Source organism: Fringilla coelebs (assembly GCF_963513975.1).
Source record: "Fringilla coelebs genome assembly, chromosome: 6".
Classification (NCBI taxonomy): domain Eukaryota; kingdom Metazoa; phylum Chordata; class Aves; order Passeriformes; family Fringillidae; genus Fringilla; species Fringilla coelebs.
In genome coordinates this window covers 61,665,624-61,693,490 of record NC_140034.1, presented here as the reverse complement: position 1 = coordinate 61,693,490, position 27,867 = coordinate 61,665,624, and the positions used below count along the sequence as shown (strand labels likewise).

The 27,867-nt window shown below is 44.9% G+C and overlaps 1 protein-coding gene across 1 annotated transcript; it reads right to left on the bottom strand.

Moving 5' to 3' along the window:
* SLC6A5 (solute carrier family 6 member 5) lies at positions 1-26,295 on the bottom strand (the record flags this gene model as incomplete). Its single annotated transcript, XM_084207524.1, has 15 exons — positions 1-240; positions 2,434-2,601; positions 5,233-5,333; positions 11,793-11,892; positions 13,117-13,248; positions 13,512-13,624; positions 16,683-16,807; positions 19,285-19,388; positions 19,825-19,959; positions 21,498-21,630; positions 22,084-22,225; positions 22,836-23,009; positions 23,366-23,497; positions 24,739-24,877; positions 25,798-26,295. The coding sequence occupies 15 exons, from the start codon at positions 26,293-26,295 to the stop codon at positions 85-87; spliced, it is 2,352 nt and encodes a 783-aa protein (XP_084063650.1). The 3' UTR covers positions 1-84.
* Positions 26,296-27,867: the final 1,572 nt, after the last annotated feature.

Below are 27,867 nucleotides of genomic sequence, written 5' to 3'. Positions count from 1 at the left end.
AGAAGAAGCGGTGGGTGGAAAAAAAAATGGGAAAAAAAAAAAAAGAATCAGAAAAGGCTGATTGGCAGCCTTTTGTGGTAACTATTAGCAGTGGGTGCCCAGTTCCATATCCTTCACTGGCAGCTTCAGCCCCAGGGAGGAGGTTCCCAGCGGATCGATCATGTTCCTGTAGCGCTCGCCGCGGTGCTTGGCCAGGAAGGGGCCCCAGTCGGGCTGTGGGGAGCACACCAGCTTCAGCCTCTGCCAGGGGAGAGAAAGGAGAGTCTCACTGGGGGCCACGGGGCAGAATCAAGGCAGGATGGGCTCACTTTAGGTTGTTGCTGACAGCCTGGCAACGCTCTGCTGCTCGGCGTTTGTTTTGCACAAAGTTTTCAAGACTAGCAGGGGATGGAGTGCCCAGGTTTTAATTGTACATTGTACCCCACACCGTGTGAGGGGAGCTCAGAGCCACTGCTGCAGATTGTCAGGCTCTCCTACTGAAGGACATGTGCACAATTACTTCGCCCAATGGTCTAAGCAGTGGGTAAGTGCATTAGAATAATTGGATTTATAATTAGCATATTTCCCCAAGGTATACAAATGACCAAAAAGTAGTATATCACTATGAAAGATTTTCATTTTGAGATGAAATGTTTTGTTTCTATCTGCAGGAGAAGAGAAAGAGGAAGATGTCAACCTGGCAAACAATGAAAATTTTCTGATCTTTCCACTGAGTTCTTTATTGAACATATAATTTGATTGGTGCATTCACTGATAAAAAGGAAAGAAAACATATTTTTGATGACTTAAGAGGGAACAATTATATGTTTATTACCTAATAAAGTGAATCAGACCTCTCTATCAGTTATTTTAATCTCTGCCTAATTACCAGTTTGCAACTTTTACCTCCCAAATCAACCATAATAATTTTATGCAGCAGACTCAATATTGAGGAAATACCAGACTACAGCAGAAATATCTTGAGCAAAAGCCCTTTCAAAACAGATCCAGCTCTTGGGTGCACACCTGGAAACACCCCATTTTTGTGGGCAGTTTGTGGGCCAGTTTTAGACGGGAGAAGTTTTGAGGCAGAACCATTTGTGTCAGCGAGAGAAGCTGACGAGCCAAGGAAGAGGAAGATCTAATTCCACATTTGGTCATTTCCAGAAGGGACAGCTGTCTCCTGGCCAGGCCCTGCAGTCTGCTCTACACAAGAGCTGAAAGACCCTCGAGACAAGTGGCCTCGTGGTCTGCTCCTTGCTTGCTCTCCCTGGGGTGTCCCACCGCTCTGAAAATCCCTCTCCTGCAAAATTCCTTTGCTCTGTGGGTAGCAGAGAAGCGTGGTCTTTTCCCTTAGGCATGTGCAGTGTGACATATTGAGAGACCAAAAAGATTACACTATTTTAGTACATTTTCTCTCCTTTTCATTTTTTGAAGCGAGAAACAGCCCCGGTGGGATTCGCAGGGAAGCTGAACTGTAAAAGCAGCTCCAGAAAGGGGAGTGAGTGTCTGTTCCTTCTCCCAAGGTGGGAGCAGCACAAGCAGCAGGCAGGGATGAAAAGGCAGAACTGAGAAAGCCTCAAAGACCTAAAATAAGAGCTCCTCCAGAAAACAGGGGCAAGGCAAGCAAGGGGTGAAATGCTGACATTGCTCCTCCTGCCAGGGACTGAGGAGCCAGCAGGATGGGAACAGCCAGGGAGGGGGGGGGGACAGGCAGGGACAGGACTGAGGGATGAAGAGAAGGAGGTGGCCACCACATTTCTGAAGCAGTGGGGGAAAGTGTCGGGAATCCAATTAGCGAAATTAACAAAATAACCTAAAATTAAAAACAAATTGCCACCTGGAATTATTTTAAGCCCGGGTGCCAGAAAGGATCAGCTAATTCAGGAAGAAGAAAGAGCTGAAAGGTGAAAGCAAAGATTGCCAGCTGGGTTTTATAAGGAGCAGCTTGAGATGCATGGAAAGCCTTCCTGCTCTGCAGCTGACTCCTGGCCTTCAGCACAGCCTCGTGGAGCTCGTCCTGGGTGACTCCAGGACCCAGCTTTGCACACAGCAGCTCCTGACTGACCTCTCCTGATGCTGATGGAGTGCCAGGCTCCCTGGGCACGACACACACCAGCAGCTGAGGCTTTCTGGGGCTGTGTGCTGCTTTTGCAAAAAGGCCCACGAATCTAGAACAACTTTCTTCCAATAAAGCCATACAAAACCTCATAAAATTTATCTAGAGCTCATAAAACAAAGCACTCCACAATTTAGGACCACGTTTTTTGAAAAATTAAGAATAGAAGGTCTACAATTTAAATCAACTCAGCATCTCTTTGCAACACAATAACTGGTTTACCAGAAAGCAATCTGAGCAGTATTAGACATTCAATATCACAAAAATCAATGAAAATGAAAGATACAGTCTCCTGTGGCCATATTTTTAAACAGCAAAAAAGCCAGAAGGATTACCTCAATAAATTTTCCTGGGGCTAGATGCATTTTTATCACAAACATCACTGGGATCCAGATGACTGAGCAGGCCAGCATCAGCCAGCCGAGCACCATGGACCAGCCTGGGTAGTGGTAGGCTCCATAAGTCATGGGTTCCCACTGGTAAAAACTGAAGCAGAGAATAAACTGGGAACAAGAAAGGAAAACAAATATGTTTGAGTAAGCAAAGCAAGCCTGCTGTGCCACCAGGGGTGGGTATCCACACACACAGAGTTGGTGCCCATGGAATACAGGTAAAAGCACACACACTTAAGGCAGGGGGCTGCCACAAGCTCTAATAAATGGGTCAGAGGCTGAATCTAATGAATTTTTAGGGAATCCTGCAGAATCCCACAAAAATCACTGTATTTGTGCCAGAATAATTGAAATTAGAATCTTGTCCCTAGAGTAACATGCTTTATTACATGGTCTATTGGCAGTTTTACCTAATGTGATTATGGTAAGCTCTCCATTTCACTTACTGTGTGAACAGCAATACATCTGCTTACATTTGTGCATAATTCAGTAACTTTTGGAAAATGCCTGTGCTTGCAGTAATTGCACACAGAAGATTTATAGAAGTATAACTAGGTGAAGGCACATATAAAAATGATCAGCTTTAGTTCCAGAGATGTGGAGTCTAATGAAAGTCTAATATTAGGCTATCCAAATGTATCAAATATTTGCTTTACAGAGGCAATAACAGAAAAAAAAAATTCATTGCTTGGTTTTGCTTTGTCTTTTTCCATTGCATAAAAATTGAATTATGACTGATCAGTGTCAATTTATTCCTCACTGTAAGTTTACTCAACATTGCATTTGGAGGGAACAACATAAGAAGATAAATACCATTGATGTGATCCTAAAACTATAAACTGGAATATGTCTTCAAACTTTTTAAAAGTGATCTGCAAACTGTAGGCATGCATTGTCACAATCAAACAGGTGGGTAAGATAAAGCTACCTGGTTTTCACACAGAGCAATACTGGAGCGCAGTGCAGACGACAGGTAAAGAAAATCTATGCAAGAAAAGCAGACTACCTTCATTTTACCCATTGGAGAAACCATTCTCACTGTAGAAAACTTCATTTCTTCACAACTCAGGATTTTGTGGAGCTCACCAAAACTCACTGGTCCCTTCACACAGGCATTCCTGTCTGTGAAAACTAAATCTTTTCCAGAGCAGCTGTGGCTGCCCCATCGCTGGCAGTGCCCAAGGTCAGGTTGGATGGATGAACATCCTGGGACAGTGGAAGGGGTCCCTGCCCATGGCAGGGGGAGCAGTGAGATGAGCTTTAAGGCCCCTTCCAACCACTCTGGGATTGTCTGACTTGTAGGAACTATTCAGCATTTAACTATTTAACACTTCACTGCTGTGAAATGATGAGTGTTTAAAACTCTGCAGGGATGCAGAACCTCGCTGCACCTGGGGTTCAGGCTTGAAAACGCCCAAGGGCAGGGACGGGCACTCAAACAGAAGATGCTGGGGAAAGAAGGTTCTGCTGTTCTCTGCTGATTTGTCAGGCTGAAAGCTTTTAAAATAATTATTTCATTTTTGTGCCAAAAAAAAAAACCATATATATGTGATAGCAGATTGTATCTGCACGTAGGTTAAAATGTAAAGGAAGCCCTAGATGGCAAATGTAGATACAGGTATTGGATTTGGTCCTCTGGACTTGAAAAAACTTTCAGGGCAATGGTGAAATTGAGAACACGGCTTTTTTGTTTTATTAAATGGAGACGTAAACGTGAAGCAAATGCTAACTGAATTTGAAGGAAGGGGAGGAAATAAAAAATGAAAGGAAAATAGGAAGACGAGCAAAACTAGACCAAAATCGGTGCGTTTTTAGATTTCAGGGCTCCTTTCAGGGCTGTCCCGCAGCGCCACCTCCCGGGCCCGGGGACGGGACAGTCCCGCTCGGCCTTTCCAGAGCATCCCTTTCACACCAGCCAATAAAACAGCTCATGTTCCTGTTTTCCTAGTCTGACAGCACACAGGAGGATCTTGTCTTTTCCCTGTGCCTACATAAATATCACACACACAGATATTATATTATATTATATTATATTATATTATATTATATTATATTATATTATATTATATTATATTATATTATATTATATTATATTATATTATATTATATTATATTATATTATATTATATTATATTATATTATATTATATTATATTATATTATATTATATTATATTATATTATATTATATTATATTATAACATTACATTACATTACATTACATTACATTACATTACATTACATTACATTACGCTATACTACATTACATTACATTATATTACACTACACTACATTATATTACACTACACTACATTACATATTATTTCTATCAATATTTATAGTTCTGAATATTCTATTCATAATTATAACTATTATATATTTATAATACCTATTTTAATATTTTTAAATATTTTGCCTATATTTTTTATATTTTAATATATATTTTTTATCTTTTTATCTATTTTATATTTATCTATTTCTATACAATAACCTATAATGCTGCAGTTCAGTGGTGTGCCACAGCAGCATTTTGCATGGCCAGGAAAAAGCCACCATTTTCCTGGCAGACTCACCCTCCCTCTCCACCAAACCACCATTTTTTACAGTTTCTACTACATACCCACAGCAACAGCACATGTGCTATCATCCAGGTTCTAGCTACTAACACCCAGAAACATCATGCATAATGAACAAAAACCAGCAAAACTCTTCAGAGAAGGTGTTAATATATTTTTTTTCCTTACTGTTAAAATAGTTGGGGTAACAAATGCCCAACAGACTCTCCAGAATTTACTTGGCTGGAATCCAATCATCATTTCTATGTCTTCACAAAATCTTTGCAATCCTGTGAACAGCAAATGGAAGAGCAGTTAGGTGTGAAAAAACCAGCTGCAGTGTGCAACAGAGCTCTGGTGCCCTCCCTTGTGTCTAACTATGAAAACAAACTCCACATTTTTGTTTGAAAGCTTCCTTTGGAGGATCTAACTACACAGCAAAAAAATGGGACTAACAGAGTGGGAACCATTCCAATAAAATATTTCCATCTTAGAGATTAAACAGGTGAGTTTTTACACTGAGATTAGGTGTTCAGTGTGTTTTGTGTTGAAGCAGTACTGATAAGTACTGGGGAGCTGCAATTATTTGTCTGTTTGTTTTATTCCCCTGTCAAGATCAGCCTTATTAATATTGGCAAACCTGCTTCAGCACAGGTGATGTTTCAGCTTCTCTTTACCTGCTGGATTGCAGCTCAGCACTGAAACTGGTGATGCCCTGCTCTTTTTCACCTGGTGCATAAATGATACTTAAAACTCCTAAAGAGCACCTGTAAATATTTGGAATGATATCCAATGTTGTCTGAACAAAAAGGTCGGCTGACACGTTAACCTTCATGAGGTTACTGGGGTTAACAGAGCGTGCAAGATTGGAAAATGACATTTCAGCCCTTCTGCAGCTCCTTCCTGCCATGCCACGTGACAGGAAAGGTGTGCTGGTCAGCAGCTGCTCTTCCCTGGTGGTTGTTAGTGAGTTAGTCATTAGCAATTTCATCATTGGTAATTTATCAAAAAGTTTTTAAAAAAACCTAAAATTGATTCCAGCTTTCCTAATTGTAATAAGAAGAGGGACGTCAGAGCCCATCTGTTCACATAAATGTTCAAAATTTGGGCCAATTTTACCTAAATTTTGCAAAGCATTATTCTGCAGCATTTTGTCTGACTTGCATGAGGTGGGGAAAGCTTAAATACTGGAGAAAAGGCATTGAGTGAGGGAAGAAATGCTTGTAACAAAAGTAATAAACTACTTTATTCCTTATTGCATAGAGTCAGCTGCTGAGTGTAAGAAGGGATAATCCCTGGCTTGATCTGCCTGGTTTGGAAGCCTTTCTGCTGCTATCAAGGAGAAATAAATCTATCCAGCTGATTGTTCTAAGAATTAAGAAAGGGAAACACTAGCATTGGTCCATCATCCTTCTGAAGGAGGAGAAGGCAGCAGGGCTGGGGGATGCTTGGCAGCCCCTCAGGGGGGTGAGCACACAGTGACCCAGCTCAGGCACCCAGCCTGGGAGAGAAGAGCTAAAGAACCCTGCAATCATCAGGGACAGAGGAGAGAAGCACAGAAATTAAACAGGAAAACTGTACTGCAAGGACTTATTTAGGGAAGGGGAAAAAATTAAAATCTGCAGTGGATGCAAGCTCAGAAAACTGAGCCGAGGTAACTCAGAGGTCACTTTTTTTCCTTCTGTATTTTCTTTCCCTCTTTTTCTCTTTTTCTTCTTAATACAACCTCTTCTGTGTAAAATACACGTAATTTTTATGACCCATGCAACCCCTGTACTTCAGCACCAGGCTGACTAACTGGCTCCTGCTCTGCTTTGTAATAGAAGTTTGTGTGTCTGGACAAAATGCACCCTCCAAGGTGACTGTGGGATATGGACCTGGGAGGAGATTTTTGCAGCAATGGAAGGATTTGTCCCTGTGGTTCATTTACCTGCAGTGAGTGTGAGGGAGCTGCTCACAGAGCAGCCATCCCTGTGCTGTGCTGGAAGCAAAGCTGCTCTGAAACTGATTGCAGCAGCACAAGGTACAGGCTGATGGGTATTTCCACAAAGTTCAAATCTCATTTAAAGGGTCTGCTTCAGCCACACTTGCTGCTGCAAAGAAGGGACACCTCATTGGACAATTACCAGGGGGTTCTGCCTCCCAAATTCATGCTAGCTTCATGAAAACCTGCACAGATTTGTTTGAAACTCCAATTTAAAAAATAAAAAAAGGAATTCCTTTTAGGAGTGGTCAGTAGGTATTCACAGTGTAAGGCACTCTTAAATATTAGCAATTCAAGAGTCAAACGTGCATAACAGATAGAGGGATGACACATTACTTATCTCTTCCCAGTGGAAGTTCCACAGAAAAAATGCAAAGGATATTTGAGTTTACACAACACCAACTTTTTTCCCCAGATCTTAGTAAATCTGATCTCTCTCTCAGATCAGTCAGGGCTGCTGAATAACTCGGGGAACTAAACAAGACATGATATTCCATATCTGATTTTTCCCTCTCTAAAGCAGAATGATGTATTCACAGGTGCTGACATATCAAATCCATTTAACAGGAGACTGCAAACCCAGCCAGACAACTACTTCTGCTACAGGTAAAACGTTCAAAATGACTAATGTTTCCTACAAATACACAGCAGCAGTTTCCACTCACTGACACAAACCTTCCCAAAAACAAACTGACAAAAAGCAGTTCTGGATGGAGCATAAACAAAGTTTCCATCGTGTATTTTCAGTTTCCAGCAGTGTCTCACTCAGACACAGGGATTTTTGTCTTTAGCTTCATGCTACAAAATGCAACAGTGGGAATTATGCTGGTGATTAAATTAATACCCCACCTCTAAGCTATTCTTTACTAATCACTCATCATAATCTAAACAATTGGAGAATGAACATGTAAACCAGCATGTGAAATAAAAAGGTGCATTTGATTGTATTATGAAGCCCTGACTCTACTGAAAAATAAGTGATTACAAGGAAATAACCACGTGTGTCTCTTTTTAATTTAAAAATCTCAGCCAGCTCAGCGAGCAGAACATGTAACAAGAACTAAAGACAACTTTATTTCATCATAAAAGCGCCTGCCACTGTTGTGCCAACCTGCTTGCCATGAAGAGTACAAGTGCACAGAGAGAGGTGGCAGTGGAGTGTAAAACAGCAGTTGTCAGACCTTGAAAATGTATTATGCCAATTTTAAGCACTGCTTGAAGGAACAGAACCCCAGCAGCAGCTTTGCTTGCATTTACAACACACAAATCACAAATGCACAAGGTGTATTTCTGTGCCCAGTCCTGACAAGAGCAGCTTTAGCACAATAAAAGCAGCTCTGGTACTTAGACTGGCAATGATTTTAATTTCTTTCCTTTTTACTGAAATGAAAGGAAGCTCCTTAGTCTAGCAAAGGGTGAATTCCTTTAAAATAGATTGAAGCCAAGGTTTTGCCAACATCTGTTGATGAACAATCAGTTGCACAGAAAGCATAAAAAGAATAATTGGTAATTTGTCAAACCTTTTCCACATCTGATTACACTGAAGTAATAACTCACTAAAAAAGCCTTCTCCTCTATTCAGGCCCTTCCTTTGCAGAGCTGTTATTATATCTGCATTTCTTTATGTTTTTCATAAGTGTTAATGCTTTAAGGGATTCTGGAATTGCTAGGCAAAGCAAACACTGGCCAGAGCAGTTTTCTCTTCCAAACCCACTAAGATGTCATTCCACAAAGGCTGGTTTGCAGTGCTTCTGCCACACAGTGTTCAGAGGAGGAACAGAGCCAGTTCTTGCTCCCTCTTCACCTTCATCCTCATTTAAAATCATGCAGAGCAAAGAAATTTTACAGATTTGAGCAGGTTTTAAAATATTAAAAATATTTTAAACACAGAATTTTTCTCTGTCACACTAATAGGGGGCAATGTTTGCTTTGAAGGGGACAATATTTGGCAGAGCCCAGGTGATGCTCTCAGTGCTGGTGGCCATGAAAAGTGAAAACATCTAGCACAGCATGGTTCAGGCATGCTGTCAGCAAAGGGAGGAGGAGAAGGAAGGCAAAAAAAATCCCCAGCAAACCCTTAAAATCTTTTTAAGCCTTCCCACTCATCACTGCCTATGAAATTGCATTGATTTTAGAGAAGCTGGGTTTCATTTCACCTCTGAACCAACACTACTTGAATTATTTACATTCCAGGGACATTAAAAAAGTGAAGAATTTTGTTCAACCAAAACATGACTGGCCTAAATCAACTTTTTCTCTCTGTGCTTTGAGTATTTCCATAATATTCTGTAACAATTCCTCCCTTGGTCATGTCTGGCTGAGAAGCCCATCTCTCAGGTGTGCTCACTGAATTGGATGTCAATGGAGATTAAAATACACTGCTGAATTTCCATGAAACCAGAGAAAACAAGGAAGGGCTGGTTCCCTGTCCTGTCTATAATATTCATTTCTCAAGCAACAGCACCAAATTCTGCATGATTTGAAACCTATCCTATATTGAAAAGCACTTTTGTTAGAGTGGACTCCACAACACAGGCAGACACAAGTTCTCAGTGAAAAGGGCCAGAACCCAAAGGCAGTGGCTACACAAGCAGCTTCAGCAGAACATCTTGGATTTTTATGCCTAGCTGATTAATATAATAATATTCATTCATATTATAATTCATTCCTATATAATTCATTCCTGTCCACAGCAACAGAAAAAACAGCCTTCCATTCCAGGCATAAATTAATTTTTTATGGTATGTGGGAAGATCTTCACATTTCCAAGAATCAGTCTCCTGATTCTGGCAAGTCTGGGAGCACACCAGCAGCTGCTATCAATTGTTGGAACTACAGCAGCTTTGTGATGATTGCACTGTTTCATACCAGCTGAGGATCTTCCTCACAATTTAATGTACATCAACAGGGATCAAATCACTGGTGTGATCACTGTGGATAATTAATCATCCTGAGCAGCTGCAGAGTCTGGAGTCTGCATTATGGACAAATAAGAAGAAGGGAAGTTGGAAGTGCATATGGGGAAAAAGTCTTCAAAAGTTGGTAATGCTGTGTTGGGTCTGCAGGGATGCACAGATCCACCTGCAGCCATGGAGGGAGGGCACAGGGATGCCCAGATCCACCTGCAGCCATGGAGGGAGGGCACAGGGATGCACAGATCCACCTGCAGCCCAGGGAGGGCACAGGGATGCCCAGATCCACCTGCAGCCCATGGAGGGAGGGCACAGGGATGCACAGATCCACCTGCAGCCATGGAGGGAGGGCACAGGGATGCACAGATCCACCTGCAGCCATGGAGGGCACAGGGATGCACAGATCCACCTGCAGCCATGGAGGGAGGGCACAGGGATGCACAGATCCACCTGCAGCCATGGAGGGAGGGCACAGGGATGCCCAGATCCACCTGCAGCCATGGAGGGAGGGCACAGGGATGCACAGATCCACCTGCAGCCCAGGGAGGGCACAGGGATGCCCAGATCCACCTGCAGCCCATGGAGGGAGGGCACAGGGATGCACAGATCCACCTGCAGCCATGGAGGGAGGGCACAGGGATGCACAGATCCACCTGCAGCCATGGAGGGCACAGGGATGCACAGATCCACCTGCAGCCATGGAGGGAGGGCACAGGGATGCACAGATCCACCTGCAGCCATGGAGGGAGGGCACAGGGATGCACAGATCCACCTGCAGCCATGGAGGGAGGGCACAGGGATGCACAGATCCACCTGCAGCCATGGAGGGCACAGGGATGCACAGATCCACCTGCAGCCATGGAGGGTGGGCACAGGGATGCACAGATCCACCTGCAGCCCAGGGAGGGCACAGGGATGCACAGATCCACCTGCAGCCATGGAGGGCACAGGGATGCACAGATCCACCTGCAGCCACGGAGGGAGGGCACAGGGATGCACAGATCCACCTGCAGCCATGGAGAGCACAGGGATGCACAGATCCACCTGCAGCCATGGAGGGGCTCACACCAGAGCAGGGGGATGCCCAAAGGGGGCTGTGAACCTGTGGGAAGCCCAGGCTGGAGCAGGGTCCTGGCAGGGACCTGGCAGGGACCTGCAGCCCATGGAAAGGGGAGCCCATGCTGGGATGTCCATGCTGGTAGGAGCTGTGACCCTGACCATAACTCCCATCTCCCTGCACTCCTGTGGGGATGACATAGAGCTGGGAAGGAGGGAGGGAAGGAGGGCTGGGGGTAAGATGATGATGATTTATTTTTATCTCATTATCCTGCTCTGTTTTTCTTAGAAATAAATGCAATTAGTATCCCCAAATTGAGTCTGTTTTGCCCATGACAGTATTGGTTGAACAATCTGTCCCAGTCCTTATCTCAAGCCGTGAACATTTGTGATGTTTTCTTTCCCATGTCCAGTTGCAGAAGTGATAGAGCAGCTCTGGGTGCTTTTAGGGTGACCCTAGCATCCAACTAGGGTCACCTTAAAAGGCACCTCTAGTGGCTCAGGAGGTCTCTGTCCCTAAAACTGTTGAAGCACAAAAGCACCCCTGGAAAAGAGTCAGCAAATGTTTGCTCTATTCTCATGCTCTTATCCTTGATCTATTGGTGGAAAATTACTTGAGACTGTAAGAAAGTCTTCTGAATACATGCATTTAAAGGTATCCTGAAGTCCTGTCATGCTTCTGTCCAAAATAAGAATATTTTGGGGCTTTTATTACAGAGAAAAATGACTCCTTTCCTTAAGAATTTCACTTCTCATTTTCTAAAATGTTGCTGCCCAATAACAACGATTTTTCTTACCGTAGATGTAGGAAACTCCAACAAGCTCAAAGATGGCAATGATGACAAGAGAGTAAGAGGCTGCATAAGTGTCCACAAGCTGCAACATGTACATTCCACCCTAAGGAGAGAAAGAGGAAAGGTTACTCGTGGCCCTGGGGCAGGCAGAGAGGAGAGGAGCAGGACCCAAGGCAGCATCCACACACCCAGGCTCATGCTGTGCTCCAGACTCTTCCTTCTGGCTGAATGAACACCAAAGCCAGCAAGAAAAAGCAGAGGGTGCACCTGATTCTGATAGCTAGCACAGCTTAGGAAGGCTTTGAATTCAGCCCTTTGAGATGAAGGACTGAACTGGGGTCAGAACTTCCACCTGCAGTGTCTCAAACCGCACAATACCAGGACAAAAACAAAATCACCATTGGAAGCACAACCACCATAATAATGAGTCCAGTTCATCTGTTTGGAAAGGATTTAATATCCTGTCTCCATGATGGAGTGAAGCAGCAGAATTCAAGTGAATAAAGGACTGAATCCTTCCTGGGCTTTAGAACAGCAAAGTTGGCTAGTAGGTGATGAGGTAAGGGGGAAAAAAAGAAAGAAAAAAGGGGTGAAAGGATGAATAAAATATTAAGATTTTGTCCATCTCATCTTGAAATTATCTATCATGCTGAAAGTGTTAGTGAAGAAGACACTGAAGTTTATCAGTGGTAGATGGGAATTCCAGGATTAACTCCCCAGTTTGCAGAGACCATCGGTATATGTCTAATCTCAGAGGAGAGGCACTCAAAACAGGTGTGCATATTTATATCACATTCAAAACTGGGGTTTTTTTTCCTTTATTCATAGCATGGGTTGGGTTGGAAGAAATCTTAAAGATTATTTCATTCCAAACCCCCTGCCATGGGCAGGGACACCTCCCACTATCCTAGGGTGCTCCAAGCCCCATCCAGCCTGGCCTTGGACAATTCCAGGGATCCAGGGGCAGGCACAGCTTTTCTGGGCACCCCGTGCCAGGGCCTGCCCACCCTCACAGGGAAGAATTCCTTCCTAATTCCTAATGTCTAATCTAACCCTGCCCTCTGTCAGTGTGAGTTGAACACTTAATTTGCAGTACTATTTTGGCTAGCGAAAATTTTCAAGGCCTGATTCTCATCAAGATTTGAACAGCAAAGTCTTTTAAGAATATCTCAGTCAGAGCACCCATAATTTTATTTTTTTTAAATAAGGTTTTCAGACTCAGCATGTGTCACTTGTGGCAGAATTCAGCTAAAGGTTTTGCAGGAGAAAAGCAGCCAGCAGAGGGGGGCTGGGGCCAGGCAGTGATGCCCAAAGCCAGGGTGATTACCTGAGTGATCATGGGGAAGCCCATGATGAAGAAGGACACGCAGCAGCCCAGAGTGAAGAGAGCCTTGTGCGTGCGCAGGTACTTGGGGAACTCGTCTGACACGGAGGTCACGATGGTCTCGATGGTGGCAAACTGAAAACCAAACGAGAGGGCTCATTTCAGAGCTCACAGAACGCTCCAACTGCACAGAAAACATCACTACAGAGTGTTAGTTCATCTAGGTGTTAAGTGCTCAGATGGCGGCAGCAAAGCTCTGCCAAAATGGTTTCAGCATCGAGGGCCCCACTGCACTCCTCTTTTTTCAGGAGCCACTGCTCACATGGGAAATAGCAATCAGTCCCACAGTCCTCCAAACAAATAAATAGGAAAAACAAAAGGAAAAGACAGCAGTTTACCATGGTGTCTAATCCAAGAGTTAGAAGCATCAAAAAGAATATTATAGCCCAGAAGGGAGAGAGGGGCAGCCTAGTTAAGGCTTCTGGGTAAACCACAAAAGCAATCCCAGGACCTAGAAATAAGAAAAATAAAGATTATTAGAGTCAATCTTTCCTATTTACAAAAAGGCTTAAACATGACAGAGTTTAGCATTACCTGATTAATTTCTATTTACGCTGCAAATTTCCAATCACTCAGTCCAACTTTCCAAGCAGAATGCATATTCAGCCAGTATACAAATATTCTAAAAATTAGCAAGAATTGCAGGCTGCAGCAATGTTTCTGTCCTGCTCTGTGATCACATTCCTGCTGCTTCCCTGCCAATTAGCAACCCACGGCAAACATCCACACCTCGGTGCTACAACACCAATGGAAATGCAAATACTCCTCTTCAACTCACAGCCACACTGTTAAATGAGGAGAGAATATAAAGCACGCCCAGACCTGATACCAGACAGAAGGTAATAACTGCTGTGATTCTAAAAAAAGCTACAAGAAAACCCAAAATAATGCAGAGCACAAGGAATAAGGAGATGGAATTTTTTTAAGCCTAAATCAGGAATTTTCCATCCTTTTTGTGTGTTTGTTTTGGGGGCAGGAGGGAGTTTTGGGGTTGTTTTTTTTTGTTTTATATGTTGGGCTTTACTTTCTATTGATCATAAAGAACATTTGTAAGTGCTCAGATCTGCTGGGAGCAAAGCCTGCAGGGCTGTGGGGGCAGCCTTACAGCAGGTGGCAGCTCCTCTCTATTCCTCCCAGCTGAAGGGATGCCCACCCCAAGCTCTCTGAGATGTTTCCTGCCAGGTGAGATGCAAATGCCATGAGCCAAGGCTCAGTAAGTGCTGCTTCCTTTAAAATGTGATGCAAAAAAATTACTTTTTGCTGTGGAAAAAGTATTTTTGTATTTACAAACACCTCTTTAATCTCTTAATTAAAGATTTCTTCTTGACTGTTGGACATAAGGGCTCCATTTAACTCACTGCCTGCACATAGAAGTTTAATTAGGTCTCAAATAATGAGTTCCCATTAATCACACCTTTAGGAAAAGTTAAATTATAGAATATGAGCATGTCTCCAGGCCAGCCCCTCATAGCTCTCCTAGATAACACATAGGTGTGTTGGCAGCATCCAACCACAGGGAATAGTCACAGGGAGGCAAGCTCCCATTCCTTCCATCTTCCAAGATTTGGTGGGTATGAACTCTTTATTAAAGCCAGGAAAACTCCAAGTATTTCATAAGTCTTAAAAAGTAAAATTACCTTGAACTTTTGTTCTAAGGTATAACATTTTTCAACTACACTATGTTCTTAATCAGAGAGTAGAACAAAAAGAGGTGGTGCTGTCTTTCCCTCCGTGTTTTATTTGATCATCAGATAAATGAGTTTTTCCTGAAAAGAAAATTCTAAATGAAAAAAACATACTATGTTTTTCAGGTTATTTATTTAGGAGGAAAAAAAAAAAAGGAAAAATGTAAAAACTCTTCATATTTCCATTAACATTTTCATTCAAGGTTTTGGAAACCTGAAGGGAGATCAGGCTTTATCATCATTTTGGCTTTTTTCTCCTTCACTGCAAAAAGAAATACAACTTTAGAACTTAAAAAAATAATAATTAGGCAGTGAGAAGGGCTGTTCCTTTCACGAGTTTGCTTTTTAGTTACTGCTATGCAATGCACTGCCTCAGTCCACAATTACCCTTCTTCTTCACTCCCTTCCTATTGCAGATTCATCTTCTATGACTTCACTAAATTTTGTCTCCCCCTGTCATGGAGAGCAGCAAAGCCTCACCCCCATGAAATAACTTTACATTATCTGAACAGGCTCTTACCAGTAGCCTCACAGCTGTCCCCACATCCCAGCTGGGGACAGAGAGCTCCAGCCTGGGATTAGTTGCTCACTCCAAGACCACCGAGCACTCAGCAAAAAAGGGTTTTTGACCTCCTGTGCTGAACATTTCACATCTCCAGGGAGATGCACCAACTGAGCCAAGTGTTCCCCCCACCTTGCCTGGCAGTCCCATCTCTCATCCCCTCTCTGCATCTCCTGGGAGCTTCCTCTGCAGCTCCTTTAGCTCTAACTCCTCACAAATCATTTTGGTGAGAGCAGCCTGATTCAGATTTTGGGGCTGCTTTTGTTGTTGGTTCCAGAAGGGAGGTAAAGTCTGAAACAAAAATATTAATGCAAACATTACTCCTAGGAGCCCCTGACAGGAGGGTGCAGCCGGGTGGGGCTGAGCTCTGCTCCCTTGGATCAGGGACAGCACAAGGGGACACGGTCCAAGCTGTGCCAGGGGTGGCTCAGGCTGGAAATCACCAAGAATTTTTTCACTGAAAGGGTGGTTAAACATTGGAATGGGCTGCCCAGGGAGGTGGTGGAGTCCTCATCCCTGGAGTTGCTGTGGCAATGACTGGCACTTAGAGCTACGGTTTCCTTGCCATAGTGGTGCTCAGCTCTACCAATTAAGCTCAGCTCTACCAATAAAGCTCAGCTCTACCAATTAAGCTCAGCTCTACCAATAAAGCTCAGCTCTACCAATAAAGCTCAGCTCTACCAATAAAGCTCAGCTCTACCAATTAAGACCTTTCAGATCCCCACCTCTCTTCACTGACCAAGGTGTTCTAATCACTTCTTCAGAAATGTTTTACTTCTCTGGGGAGGCACCTCCTTGCTCCCCGCAGTTCAGAAGCACAGTCCACCCCTCGTGCCAGATTTCTCCCACCCTCCTCTCATCCAAAATCCCAACCACCAGAGATAACTTTTGCCTTGAAGAGGATTTGACAAACAGCAGCAGAGACCAATGAGAAGGCCAATAACCCCTTAGACTACATGAAGGGACCATCCCACCCTACCCTCCACCAGCCATTTACACAAAGATTTAAAATTAGTCTCAACTTCCTTCCTTCTCTTGCCAAACAAGTGATCAAGAGGCTTTAACTAAAATCTTGACTTCCCAGGCTGCCTTTTCCTGTGCAGAAATGCCCACATGTGGTTGAGCAATCCACAGCAGTTTGAAGCCATCATGCCCACCTCCAATACCAATGATACATACATCAAATATCTGTGATCATTAATAACAGAGCTGGAAGTGTCACGGGGTGCCTGCCTGAGTAATGAGATGCCAGTGAGCCCTACCTTGGTCTGCCACAGCTTCAATATTCACTTTGAGTTCATTTGCCATGAAGCCAATAACTGAGAAGATGACAAAGCCTGCAAAGATGCTGGTGGCACTGTTGGTGCACGTGACTATCAGCGTGTCCCTGCAAAGAAAGCACAGGAAGCCTGTTGGGAACCACACAAGGGAGGTTTTGTACCTGTGTTTCAGGAGTTTCTCATCAGCACACACAGCTGGTGGGGAGGCTGGTGAAGGCACACTTTTGCACTCATCAGGTGCCTTTGAGGCTGATCAGAGAGCACAGAAGTCTGCACAGCAGCACCAGGAATCAGCCCTGTGAGCTCCCATCACCCATGTGCTGTGCAGGAACCACAGGCTGTGCAGGAGGGCAAGCACATCTGCTCCTGGCCTCTCTGAAGAACAGAGACAGCCATGGGGACTCGACTTGGAGCACATTTTCTAACTCTTGGCCTCACAAGGACATCTGCTCTCTGTACTGGGTGTGGACTAACCACTGCTGCCCAGGTGAAACGATTTTTGTCTTGTCCTTCTTGTGCTTATACACAGAATTCCAGGGTTAATCTTTCTGTACATTGCAGAGCTTGCTCGATCACCTTCCTGTCAGCGCAGGGAGGATTCCTTGGTACATTTTTCCATCGTTGTTACTACCAAAGGAATCTCAAGAAATCTACAGCTGAACATCTTACCAGGCTGGGCATGTCAAGGCTTGACAGCAAACCAGCCCTTGTGAGCTCCACCCACAGTTATTGCATTCTTGATTTTCCTTTTAACAATGTGCACGTCCTGAGAACTTCCCCATAAACTACTGCGTCTTCAGGAAAACAAATCCCTCACTTTAAATGTTTAGGGGGGTTATGTTGGCTAGAATTGTTTATTTCTACTGCTATTTTTTTGTCAGGAAGAGAATGAAACACAACTTGAAAAGCTGTCAAAGAACCTCACTGAGCTGGCAAACTTCTAGATTGTCCAACAGAGCATGGTTTTGTTAATTCTCTGGGTCTCCACAAAAAAAAAAAAAGACAGTGTGCTGCTTGGAATCATCATGTTTAAACCTTCTTCCAAAACCTAGATAGGTTTGAAATATTTCAGGTATTCATTATGAAGTCAATTCATGTAAATTTACTGCAATTGTAGATTTTGGACTATGTTTAAAATTAATGTGTAACTGAAAATTACAACGAATATAGACATTGAAAGAGAAAATAGTCATACTTCATTTCAATATTCAAGGTCGTGCTGCAAAATTTAAGATATTGGGAGTAACTAAACTTTTTCTAATTATTTCTACTTCGGTGTCTCACATCCCTCCCTGACACAGGTAAAGCGTCTATTTGGTATTAGAACTGTGATTTTTTTATACTTCATTACCATGTATTCCCTTCAAAATTTTCATTAAGACCTTCCAAACTCCACAAAAGATTGTTAAGTTAGTGCAGAAAGGTAGCATGATGCTTCCTCCATTTTTCCCCCTGATATTCTGATTGTAATTATTCATAAAACAAAAAAAGGCTCAGGAATAGCATTTTCAAACATAGGACCCAGAGGATTGCTGGGTGGGAGCTACTGTGTATGCAACACTCATAGCTTTCATCCATATTTTGGGATAATTTCATTAAATTACTTTTGAGCACTAGTAAAAATTTTTTTTTATTCCTTTTTAATATCCTCATCCATTTCTTTTTTAAATATTTTGTATTCTGTACTTAGAAGCCATAGGAGATGGCAGTGGAAATCCTAAGGAGTGTTTCCTTTGAAGTCTTGACAGGGGAAAGTTTTTGAGCATCCTCTTGGGAGAGTCCCTGTGCGTGCTGCTGGCTGTCCTGAATCAGCACCTCTGGCATTGCAAGAATTGGCAAAGGTTTGCTTCAGACTGACTTTAAAATAGCAGGGAAGCACTCCACCAATGCCACTTGCTTTTGTGTTTTCCATCTGCTGACATTTTAGCTGGCAGATTTTGCATGCAAAATTACCCACTATGACTTTTTCCCATGTAAAAACAGCTCTCAAATCTGATTTCAGATTTCATAGCATGAAGTAACTTTTTGCATGTAAACCCACAGTCAGAGTAACTGGAAAAAGAAAGAGCATTTAGGAGGTGTGAGAATCATGAGAATCACATAAATGGAAGTTGCAAGTTAACATCCTGCATGTTTCACTCTGCTCATGGGCTCCTTCAGCAGAGCTGCCAGGTGATTCTGTCTCACTGCTCACAGCTCCTGAAACATCCCAGGCTGCCCTTCCACCTCAGCCTCCTGGCTCTGAACGTGGGGAGCCAGCAGGAACTTTAACAAGCCTAAATGAGATTAGCAGATTAGGACCCAGGGAGAGGAAAAACTACACAAAACCAAAAATGGTTAAATGTAAACAAAACACACACACACACCAAAAAAAAAAAAAAATAGGAAAGAAAGGGAACAGAAGGGAGGAAAAGAGAAAAAATACCAGAGAGGAAAAAAGGACAAAAGGAACAACAGGGACAAAAAGATAAGGTAGAAAAAGACAAGAGATAGGGGTCTTGCAAACCAGATTTCTGGAAGATGAAGGGTAACTGGTTTTGGACAAAGCCGTTTAATAACACAGATCTATTTCCCTCTTACACACCTGTAGCAGTTATTATGGAATTTGTTGTATGAAGAGAGGGTGATGAGGCCTCCCCACGCTGCAGATAAGGAGAAGAAAATCTGAGTGGCAGCATCCTTCCAAACCTAAGCAGGAAAGAAAGTAGCATCAGCTTCAGGAAAGAGCATCAGACCACGGATGTCAGAGTATTTAAAAGCAAAATCCTGCCACTAAATACATCAGGCCCATTTGATAAGGAGCACTGTTCTTGTTGAGTCCATATGGAAGGACACTGTAAACCTTGCTGTATGTGGGAGACACAAATATAAAAACTATATTGTTTGATACATATCAATTCAAATACATTCAGAAACAAAAAATACAACTCAAGAGGGAAAACCTGCATCAGACACTGATGTTTTCTCTGCCAGTGACCCTAAATAATACTTTACCCATGTAAAATGAAGAACAAGTTCCCACAGATGACAACACCACCTCTGCACGGGGAAAATGCTTGCAGAAGACCCCAAGAGATCTGGGATTTATTCCCCCCAGCAGCTCTGAGTGCAATAGCAAACCCACCATAGCATCAATCAGCTTCTCCCACTTGGGTGTGATGAAGTACCAGATGCCATCTCCAGCTCCAGGCAGAGTTACTCCTCTTATGAGCAGGATGATGAGAACCACGTAGGGGAAGGTAGCTGTGAAGTACACAACCTGCACAGGGCAGAGGAAAGGTTACTGAAGGGATGACTTGGGTGAGAGGAGAGGAGGGGAAATGGAAATGCCACTCTTGCCAGAAGATTAATCTCAGAGACAGCAGTCATGGGATAAACTAAAGAAAACAGCAGGGTTGTTTCCCTGGAAATCTGAAATTTTACAGCTCTTCTTGCTGCTGGGAACAGGAATAACATCAATAACAGGGGTAAGAGCTGGAATTCTAGACAGAAAAGGGAAGAAGATTCCTCTCTCCATCTGGAGAGGAACAATGGGAATTTAAAGCTAAAGGAAAATCCCACTTTTGATCATTTCCCAAAGGGAATTCTCACAGTTCAGTGGAAATGAAACGAGAAATGCCATTCAGTAACACATTTCTGTAGTTTTCTTCTATGTTTTTCTGTATTTAACTAAAAAAAAAAGCCTAAAGAATTTTTATTACTGTTTGTACGTCTTAATAATTGCATATCACCATGATGATAGCTACAGTCCAAATTCAAAAAAAGGAAAGTCTGAAATTAGCTAGACAGACCTCATCATCATGATGTCTAAATAAACAACAGTGGCTGTGTGTTTAACATTTTAATAATTATCTAGAACACAGCTCTTTTGTTTTTGTGTTCAAACAAAATGGTTGGATTATGGCCAGTTCAGCTTTTCATTCAATACAAAATAATTACAAATATTTTTCACATCGACATCTGGTCCTATCACAACGCATGATGGAATTCTATCATGGAATGGTTTGGGTTGGAAGGGGCCTGAAAGATCATCTCATTCCAACCCCTGCCATGGGCAGGGACACCTTCCCCTGGAGCAGCACCATCCCAACCCAGCCTTGAACATTTCCAGGGATGGGGCAGCCACAGCTTCTCTGGGCAACCCCTGCCAGGACCTCACCACCTCTATTTTTTCCTATCCCACTGGGGTAAGGGGGGAAAAAAAAAAATCTCAACTTTCCCCTGGCACTCTGAGTCCCTGGATTTTCTGTTAATTGCCAGGCAACCTCCCAAGAGATGAGGTCAGCTTCTAGAAGCAAAGGGATGGCTTCAAACCCTGTGACCAGCTCTAGAAAATTCACATCTCCATTTCCACCATCTTTATCCCAAGAAATACCTAGTTGTGTTGCTCACACACACTGAGCTTTTTAAAAAGTTCTGATTTTCAAATATGTTACTTAACACCTTAATTTATATCCCAATTTCCCAGATTCCAGTGAAACATGAGATGACTGCAGAATTTTTATGAACACCATGCAGAAAAGGGAAGGCTGGAAACTACCATTTGTGCCATCCCACTGCTGAGTGCAGTTGAAGAGTTAATTTTAAATTTATTGAAGGTTAGAGAAAAAAACGTCGAACAAAAATATTTTCTGTTTGGACTAGAAAGGAAAACACAGAGATTAAACACATTTCAATTAATACTTAGTCATTTACCAAAAATATTTTCAGTAATTCATCCCTTAAATGAGACTGTGAGTCCCTAAAACCCAGCACCCTGCTTTCTTGTGAGTGTACAATCACAAATATAGTTCTTACTTTTCCTGATGACTTGATTCCTTTAGCAAGGGAGGCATAAACAATCACCCAAGCCAGGAAAAGAGATAATGCCAAGGGCCATCTAATCTCACCGGGATATTCAATCCCTGCTGAAATCTTCAATACAAAGTACCTAAGAATAAGGGAAAAACAAAAAGAAATTTTAAATTTTTGGGAAAAAAAAATCATGAAAGCAACCACAGGCAGTAATTCAGTGCAAATTCCTTTTCTGTTCTGCCTCAGTGTCCTCAGCAGTTTCTCTAGATGGTTCCAGTGATTCTCACCATGTATTATTTTATTTATCTGCATTGCAGCAGTAGATAAAACTGCCGGGCATGGGCCAACACCCCAGCTGTGCTAAGCACCACAGGAACAGAAAACAAGTAATCCAGTGCTTGAATTCAGCTCCCATCATCCCTAAGCACAACAACAACAAAAAAAAAAAAAAAAAAAAAAAAGGCATCATTTGCTGCCCTTCACTATTGTATTTTACTGTATTTCTGGTTTTCCAAGCCATGTTGTTGCCTGTTCCAATGGATTTTACAGAAAGAGCAACGTAATTTTTCTAAACAAAGAAAGATCTTACTTGAAGTATTCTTCACTCCCACTGACAAATGTTTTGTTTCCTTCCCTGGTGAAGTTAACCATGGTTAGATTTGGATAGGCACTCATACAGAAAGTAGAGTTCTTGATTTGTATTTTTGGGTGGTCGCCAATAATGCAGGAATCTAGGAAGAAATGAGGTGAGGGAACAGAAAGATAAAGCGCACAGATTTGTTGTTGTTGTAAAATGACAAGAATGCGTTAGATCACACCTAATTACTTGAACTTCTGTTCAGCTGCCGACACCTTTCCCAAAAGGTCGTTAACTAGATTAAATTTTTTCCGTTTTCATGTCGTTGTGTATTTGGGACCGTTCGCAGAAAGGGTTTTTGGTTTTTTTTCGTTAAAGGGAAGCTTCTCTAAAGACAAATAATCCGTCTTTAGCAGACACTCCAGGCTGCCAGCTGCGGCATTTTGCTGCCTACACAGATTTTTCCTCGGGGGCGGGGGGGGGAAATCGGCATTTTTAAAACATTAAAATTGACAAATCTAATTTATGCTTGGTGAGGAAAATTTTCAATAAAAGCAGAGGGAAGTGCCCACGGGACACAGATGACTCCGGTTTGGGAAGGGACCGCTCCCCAGGGCGGCCACCCGCCGTCTCCTCTGGCATCTCCCAGCGGCGCAGCTGAGCTGCAGAAACCTCTGGAAAACCACCGGGGCCACAGATTTGAAAACCAAAACAAACAAACAAATAAATAAATAAAAGAAGAGTATAGGCGTGTCCCAACTTACCTAGCAAAAGTTTGTTTTTATCTTTACAGTCCGGCGTGTTCCAGGGGTTGTTGCAGGAAGCCCAGGGCAGCACGGGCACGAAGGAGGCGAACAGGTAGAAGAGCGTGTAGCAGAGGATGATGTTGTAGTAAATGGCAATCAGCACCGAGATGATCAGCATGGCGATGCCGCAGCCTGCGGACACGGGAGGGGACAGCACGAAAAGCCATTAACTCCGGCGGCGGGGCCCGGCGTCTGCCCAGCATCGGCTCCTCGGGCACAGCGACAGCGACACGGCCACCCCGCTGCGGGAGGGATGAAGGAAGGGATGAAGGGAAGGATGGAGGGAGGGATGGAGGAAGGGATGGATGGAGGGAAGGATGGAGGGATGGAGGAAGGGATGGAGGGAAGGATGGAGGGATGGAGGAAGGGATGGAGGAAGGGATGGAGGCGGCCACGGAGCGCCCGCGGCATGCGGCGCAGCGGCGGCTGAAGCCATGCGGGAGCCGCAGCGCGGTCCATGCTCCCCGAACCGGGCCTGCCCCGCTCACCTTGCAGGGCCGGGATGGCTTTCCACACCGACACGGGGCCCTGACTAGCAAACTGCCCCAGGGAGACTTCCAGGAAGAAAATGGGGATCCCAGCTAGAGCCAACATCATCAAATAGGGGATGAGAAACGCACCTTGGGGGGCGGGGGGAGAGAAGAGAGAGCAACCTGAATCACCCCGTGATACTGGGGACAACTTTGTCAAGACATTTTTCTATGAAAATTTTTCGGTTTGTTATCGATTCCCTCGACGGGGCAGGAGGAAGGGGTGGAGGGGGGAAGATAGAGTGTCAGCGTCCTACATTTCCAGCGTTTTCTACCGACGCTAAATACTCATTATTGCTAAATAAGTATTAACACCTCCCACTTAGAAGTTTCTACGTGTAAAACGAAAAGAAAAAAAATAGCTCACAATTTTAAAAGAGTTCTTAAAAATTGCCTCTTCCCTCCCAGAACATGGTTGTTACGGGCTCTACATAAGTGTTTCCCATGATCACAGCACCACTCCCCTCAGCTGAGAGCCCTTTCCAAGAGGGAAGGGGTTTACAGCTGCAAGGGTTCAATCCGGTAACATCCTCGGGTTCTCCGTTTCAGTGAGAGCCTCTGGTGGGAGAACCCCTGCAAATAAACTTCTTCTCCTTGTCCTTGTAAACCACAAACGGCAGAGCCCCTCTCCCAGCTTCTCCTCTCCTCTATTCAGCTGATCGACATTCACTCTATTTCAAACGATTATTTTTCAATCGGATCGTGGAGAGATTTGAAACAATTCCCCCAAGCCTCAAGAAATAACGAGATGTCTCGACTCGGGATCAAACGTCTTTTTGTCGCTATCCCGACTCCACAGTCCCGCCTCTTTCCCCATCCCACCGATTGCGGATTCAGAGCCTGGGTGTTACCGAGGACAGGGGGATTCCGGAGCCCTGCCCCTGCGCTCAACACGCCTCTTCATTTCCCTCCCTCTCCGGCCAGCACCAATTGCAGGTGTTTTGTAAGGAAAGCGCTACCTTTTAAGGAAATCTCGGCAGGGCTTTCCTGCTTCCAGCGGCGACCACCCAAAAAAAAAAAAAAAAAAAAAAAAAAAAAAAAAAAAGAAAAGAAAAGAAACCAAAAAGAAAAGAGAAAAAAAAAAACACCCAAGGCAAACAAACAAAAAAATAAAATTTAAAAAAAAAACAAACTCAAGCAGTCAACTGTTTCACCCAGCGCCTCTGATGGTCTGAAGATGCCCCCGCACCTCGGCTCAGCCCGGGGCTGGCTGCCCGGCAATAGGAAGCCGCCGACCCCGCTTCCCTCGTGTTTCTCCCCGCCAAAAAGGCTGGGACTGGCTCAGACCCGTACGGTACTGCAGGTAGAGAGACAGGAAAAAGCCATCATACCTCCCCCATTCTTAAAGGCCAGGTACGGGAACCTCCAGACATTGCCCAGCCCCACTGCATAACCCACCATGGAGAGGATGAAATCCAGCTTGCTAGACCAGTTCCCTCGGGCTTTATTTTCATCCCCCACATCGTCTTCCTAAAAGGGTGGAAAAAGGTGGGGGAGAGAAGAGAGAGAGATGGGAAAGCAGCCACTTGAGCAAACAAGCGCGGCCGTGCTGCCGGTTCACCGCAGGGAGCCCCTGCGAGCAGCGGCCGGGCCGGGGGAGCCTCCGCACCCCGCTCCCCCGCCAGGCCTCTCCTTTAGGAAAAAAGTGCACGAAAGAGGGGTTTAAAGCACAGAGCGCTCGGGGAGGGTCTCCCGGCTCCTGATCCCCCTTTGCGAGGGAGGTCCCATCGCCTCCCCGGGGGCTGGAAGCCCTCGGGGGCCTCTGGAGGGTCAGGAGGGAGCGCCGGTTCCCAGCAGAGCCAGGAGAAGTGAAAATGGCTTTTGCCGCAGCAGCAGCACCCGGCTCCAGGGTAAATGCGGATGGGCAGGAGGAGAGGGACAGCGTGGGCAGCGGAGAGCGGCGCCCGCTCGGCCTCGCACCGCCGGCGGCATCCCCTCCCGGGGACCTCTTAGGGCATCGGGCTGCTTTATTCCGCCCAAATGTTGGTTATGGGGCCCGAGCCACGCAGCTCCCCGGGGGTTTGGGCAGGAGGAAAAGCCTGAGGAGGGGAAGGACAAGGCACGCTTCACGTGTGCTGCTGGGGACAGGAGCAGACCTCATGTGATGTGTAAGGATGCGCGGGTCAGAGCCGCGCTGCACCCACAGGCACGGCTCAGGAACCGACGGGAATGACGCAGGATGCTCCTTGGTACCGCTACTGCATGGCTAGCACCCGCACTGGATCTAAGATCCGCTCTCCCCTTCTTCCTTCCCTCCTCCCTGCGGCGTAGGCCCATCCCCGACTCATCTGCACCTGATTTTAGAACTCCCACCCCAAATCGGAGCCGAGTGGCAAAGACCTCCCACGAGCTGAAGCGAGGGAAGGAAAACCTGTAGGGAGACGACTCACCCCCTCCGCTCTGCCGGGGAGAACAGAAGTGTTGCCATCTGCGCCCAGCACCACGGTGCTCTGGCTCAAGGTCACCCAGGCGCCCTTGGCGTTGTTTTGCTCCAGAGTGCTCTTACCGAGGCTCACAGGAGCGTCCCCGTCTGCGCTTTGCAAAGCGGGAATTTTGCAATGAGGGATCGCGGCTTGCCCGGCGGTCCCTGCCCCGGGGCTCGGCTTGCAGGGGAAGGTTTCCGCAGATTCCCTCCGGAGGGTGGAGTTGGCTTGCACCGGGGTGCTGCTGAGCTTGCAGATCCCGACTTTGGTCCTCTCCAACTCGTTTGGTTTCGCTTCTTCGGAGAGAAAGGTTTTGCTGTCGTTGGAGAGTGAGCGGGGAAGCCTGGCGGGGGCTTGCAGAGGGGCGTTTTGCGGCTCATTTTCGGGGCCGGTTCTTACAACTCCCGCACCTTCGTTGGGTCCGGGAGCCACCGCTTCAGGATTGTTCACAAGCTGCTTGCTCATATCCCTTTGACTGGCGTAATCCTGAAATGAGAACGTCACATATTTTACCAAAAGGAGAAGAAGGGGGGAAAAAGTGTTGGCACTGCGGAGATTATACGAGTTTTTTGTCCTCGCGCAGGAAACGCATGCGCCAGAAAATCGGGATACGGGAGTGTTGCAGAATTTCGAGGAGCCACGGCTCTCCTGCTTGTCCTCCAATTCAACGTTAATACTCTGGGGGAAAAAAAGAGTACGGCACACAAAGAACCCCCGACCCAACCCCCCCCCCACCAAAACCCCCAAACAACAAACCTCAAACAAAAACCAACAGTAGCATCTGCAAACCCGTAATTCAAGTTTAAATAAGTGTTTCTACAGCACTGCGCCGCCAGACCTCGTTAGATTTCACATCACGACTGTAGGATGCTCCCTTCCCTATCACCAGTGTAGAAAGATTCTTTAATTTTACGCCCCATTTCCTTTCTGTCATTCAACAATGCACATCGGCTTTTTTTTTTTAATATATATGAGCAGGAGACAAGCTGCCCTGTAGGCAACGGGGGATGTTAAAAAACGAGTGAAATAGTGCTGGTGAAGATTCTGAGCTGGCTGCTACGCTTCAAAGCCCGTCAGCAAGAGAGTGAAATGCAAAAAGACCCCAAAACATAACCGCACCGCCACAGCGGGACTAACGCCACTAACAGAAGCTTTCCCCTCTTCTTTTTCTTATGTTTCGATTCACTTAATGCTAAAGATTTTATTTAAGCTTTATTAAATGGATTACTGACGACACTCGGACACTCGCCTTTTCCTTTCCCTCCAGTTTAAAACTACAATTTAAAATGTATCTTCGTTTTATACATTAAGCAACCTGAAGGCGAGCCTTACCTTTTCCATCAGTCTAATGTTAGCATTGCATACACCCTTTATTTTTTCAGCGTCTCGCACAACTCCCCCGTCACCATTTCCGCCACAAGTTTTCTCCCCATCGTAATCCCCCTCTGCCGGCACCGGGGATAGAGTCTGCAGGGACTCTGTCACTAAATGAGGGCATTTTGGGTGCCACCGTGCTCGCCCCCTCCAGCAGCATCCCTACCCCGTCCGCGCTGGCTCCGCCGGCAGCACCGCGGACAGTTCCCCCTCCGCTCGGCGCCTCCAGCCCTTCTCGGCATCGAAGAGAAAAAAAATCAAGCGCTTACCATGTCTTAAATAGCCGCAGATGGAGCCGATAGAGGTGAAAGGAGCAGTACAGGCAATTGTCAGACTGGATTTCGCCCAGTTCAGAGCAAAGCTTTCTATACTTCCTTGGGAAAGACCGGGTTTGCGTCAGTGCATAGCAAGGTGCCCTTCGTGTGACATTTTCTTGATAATAAGAGTTTGATAAATCATTAGCCTTGGTTTCAGATTTTAAAGGGACACCGAGGAGCCGGCGCGGGCTGGCTGTCACTCAGGCGGCAGTGGCATTGCGTGCTCCCCGTGACTCATGTGGGGGCTGATCGCCGGGGCAGAGCCAGCCCGAGCACGGCAGAACTTTCTGCTGGTGATTGGAGGGAACATGTGAGAAACACGTACTACTGCGCCCAAGGCAGGAGA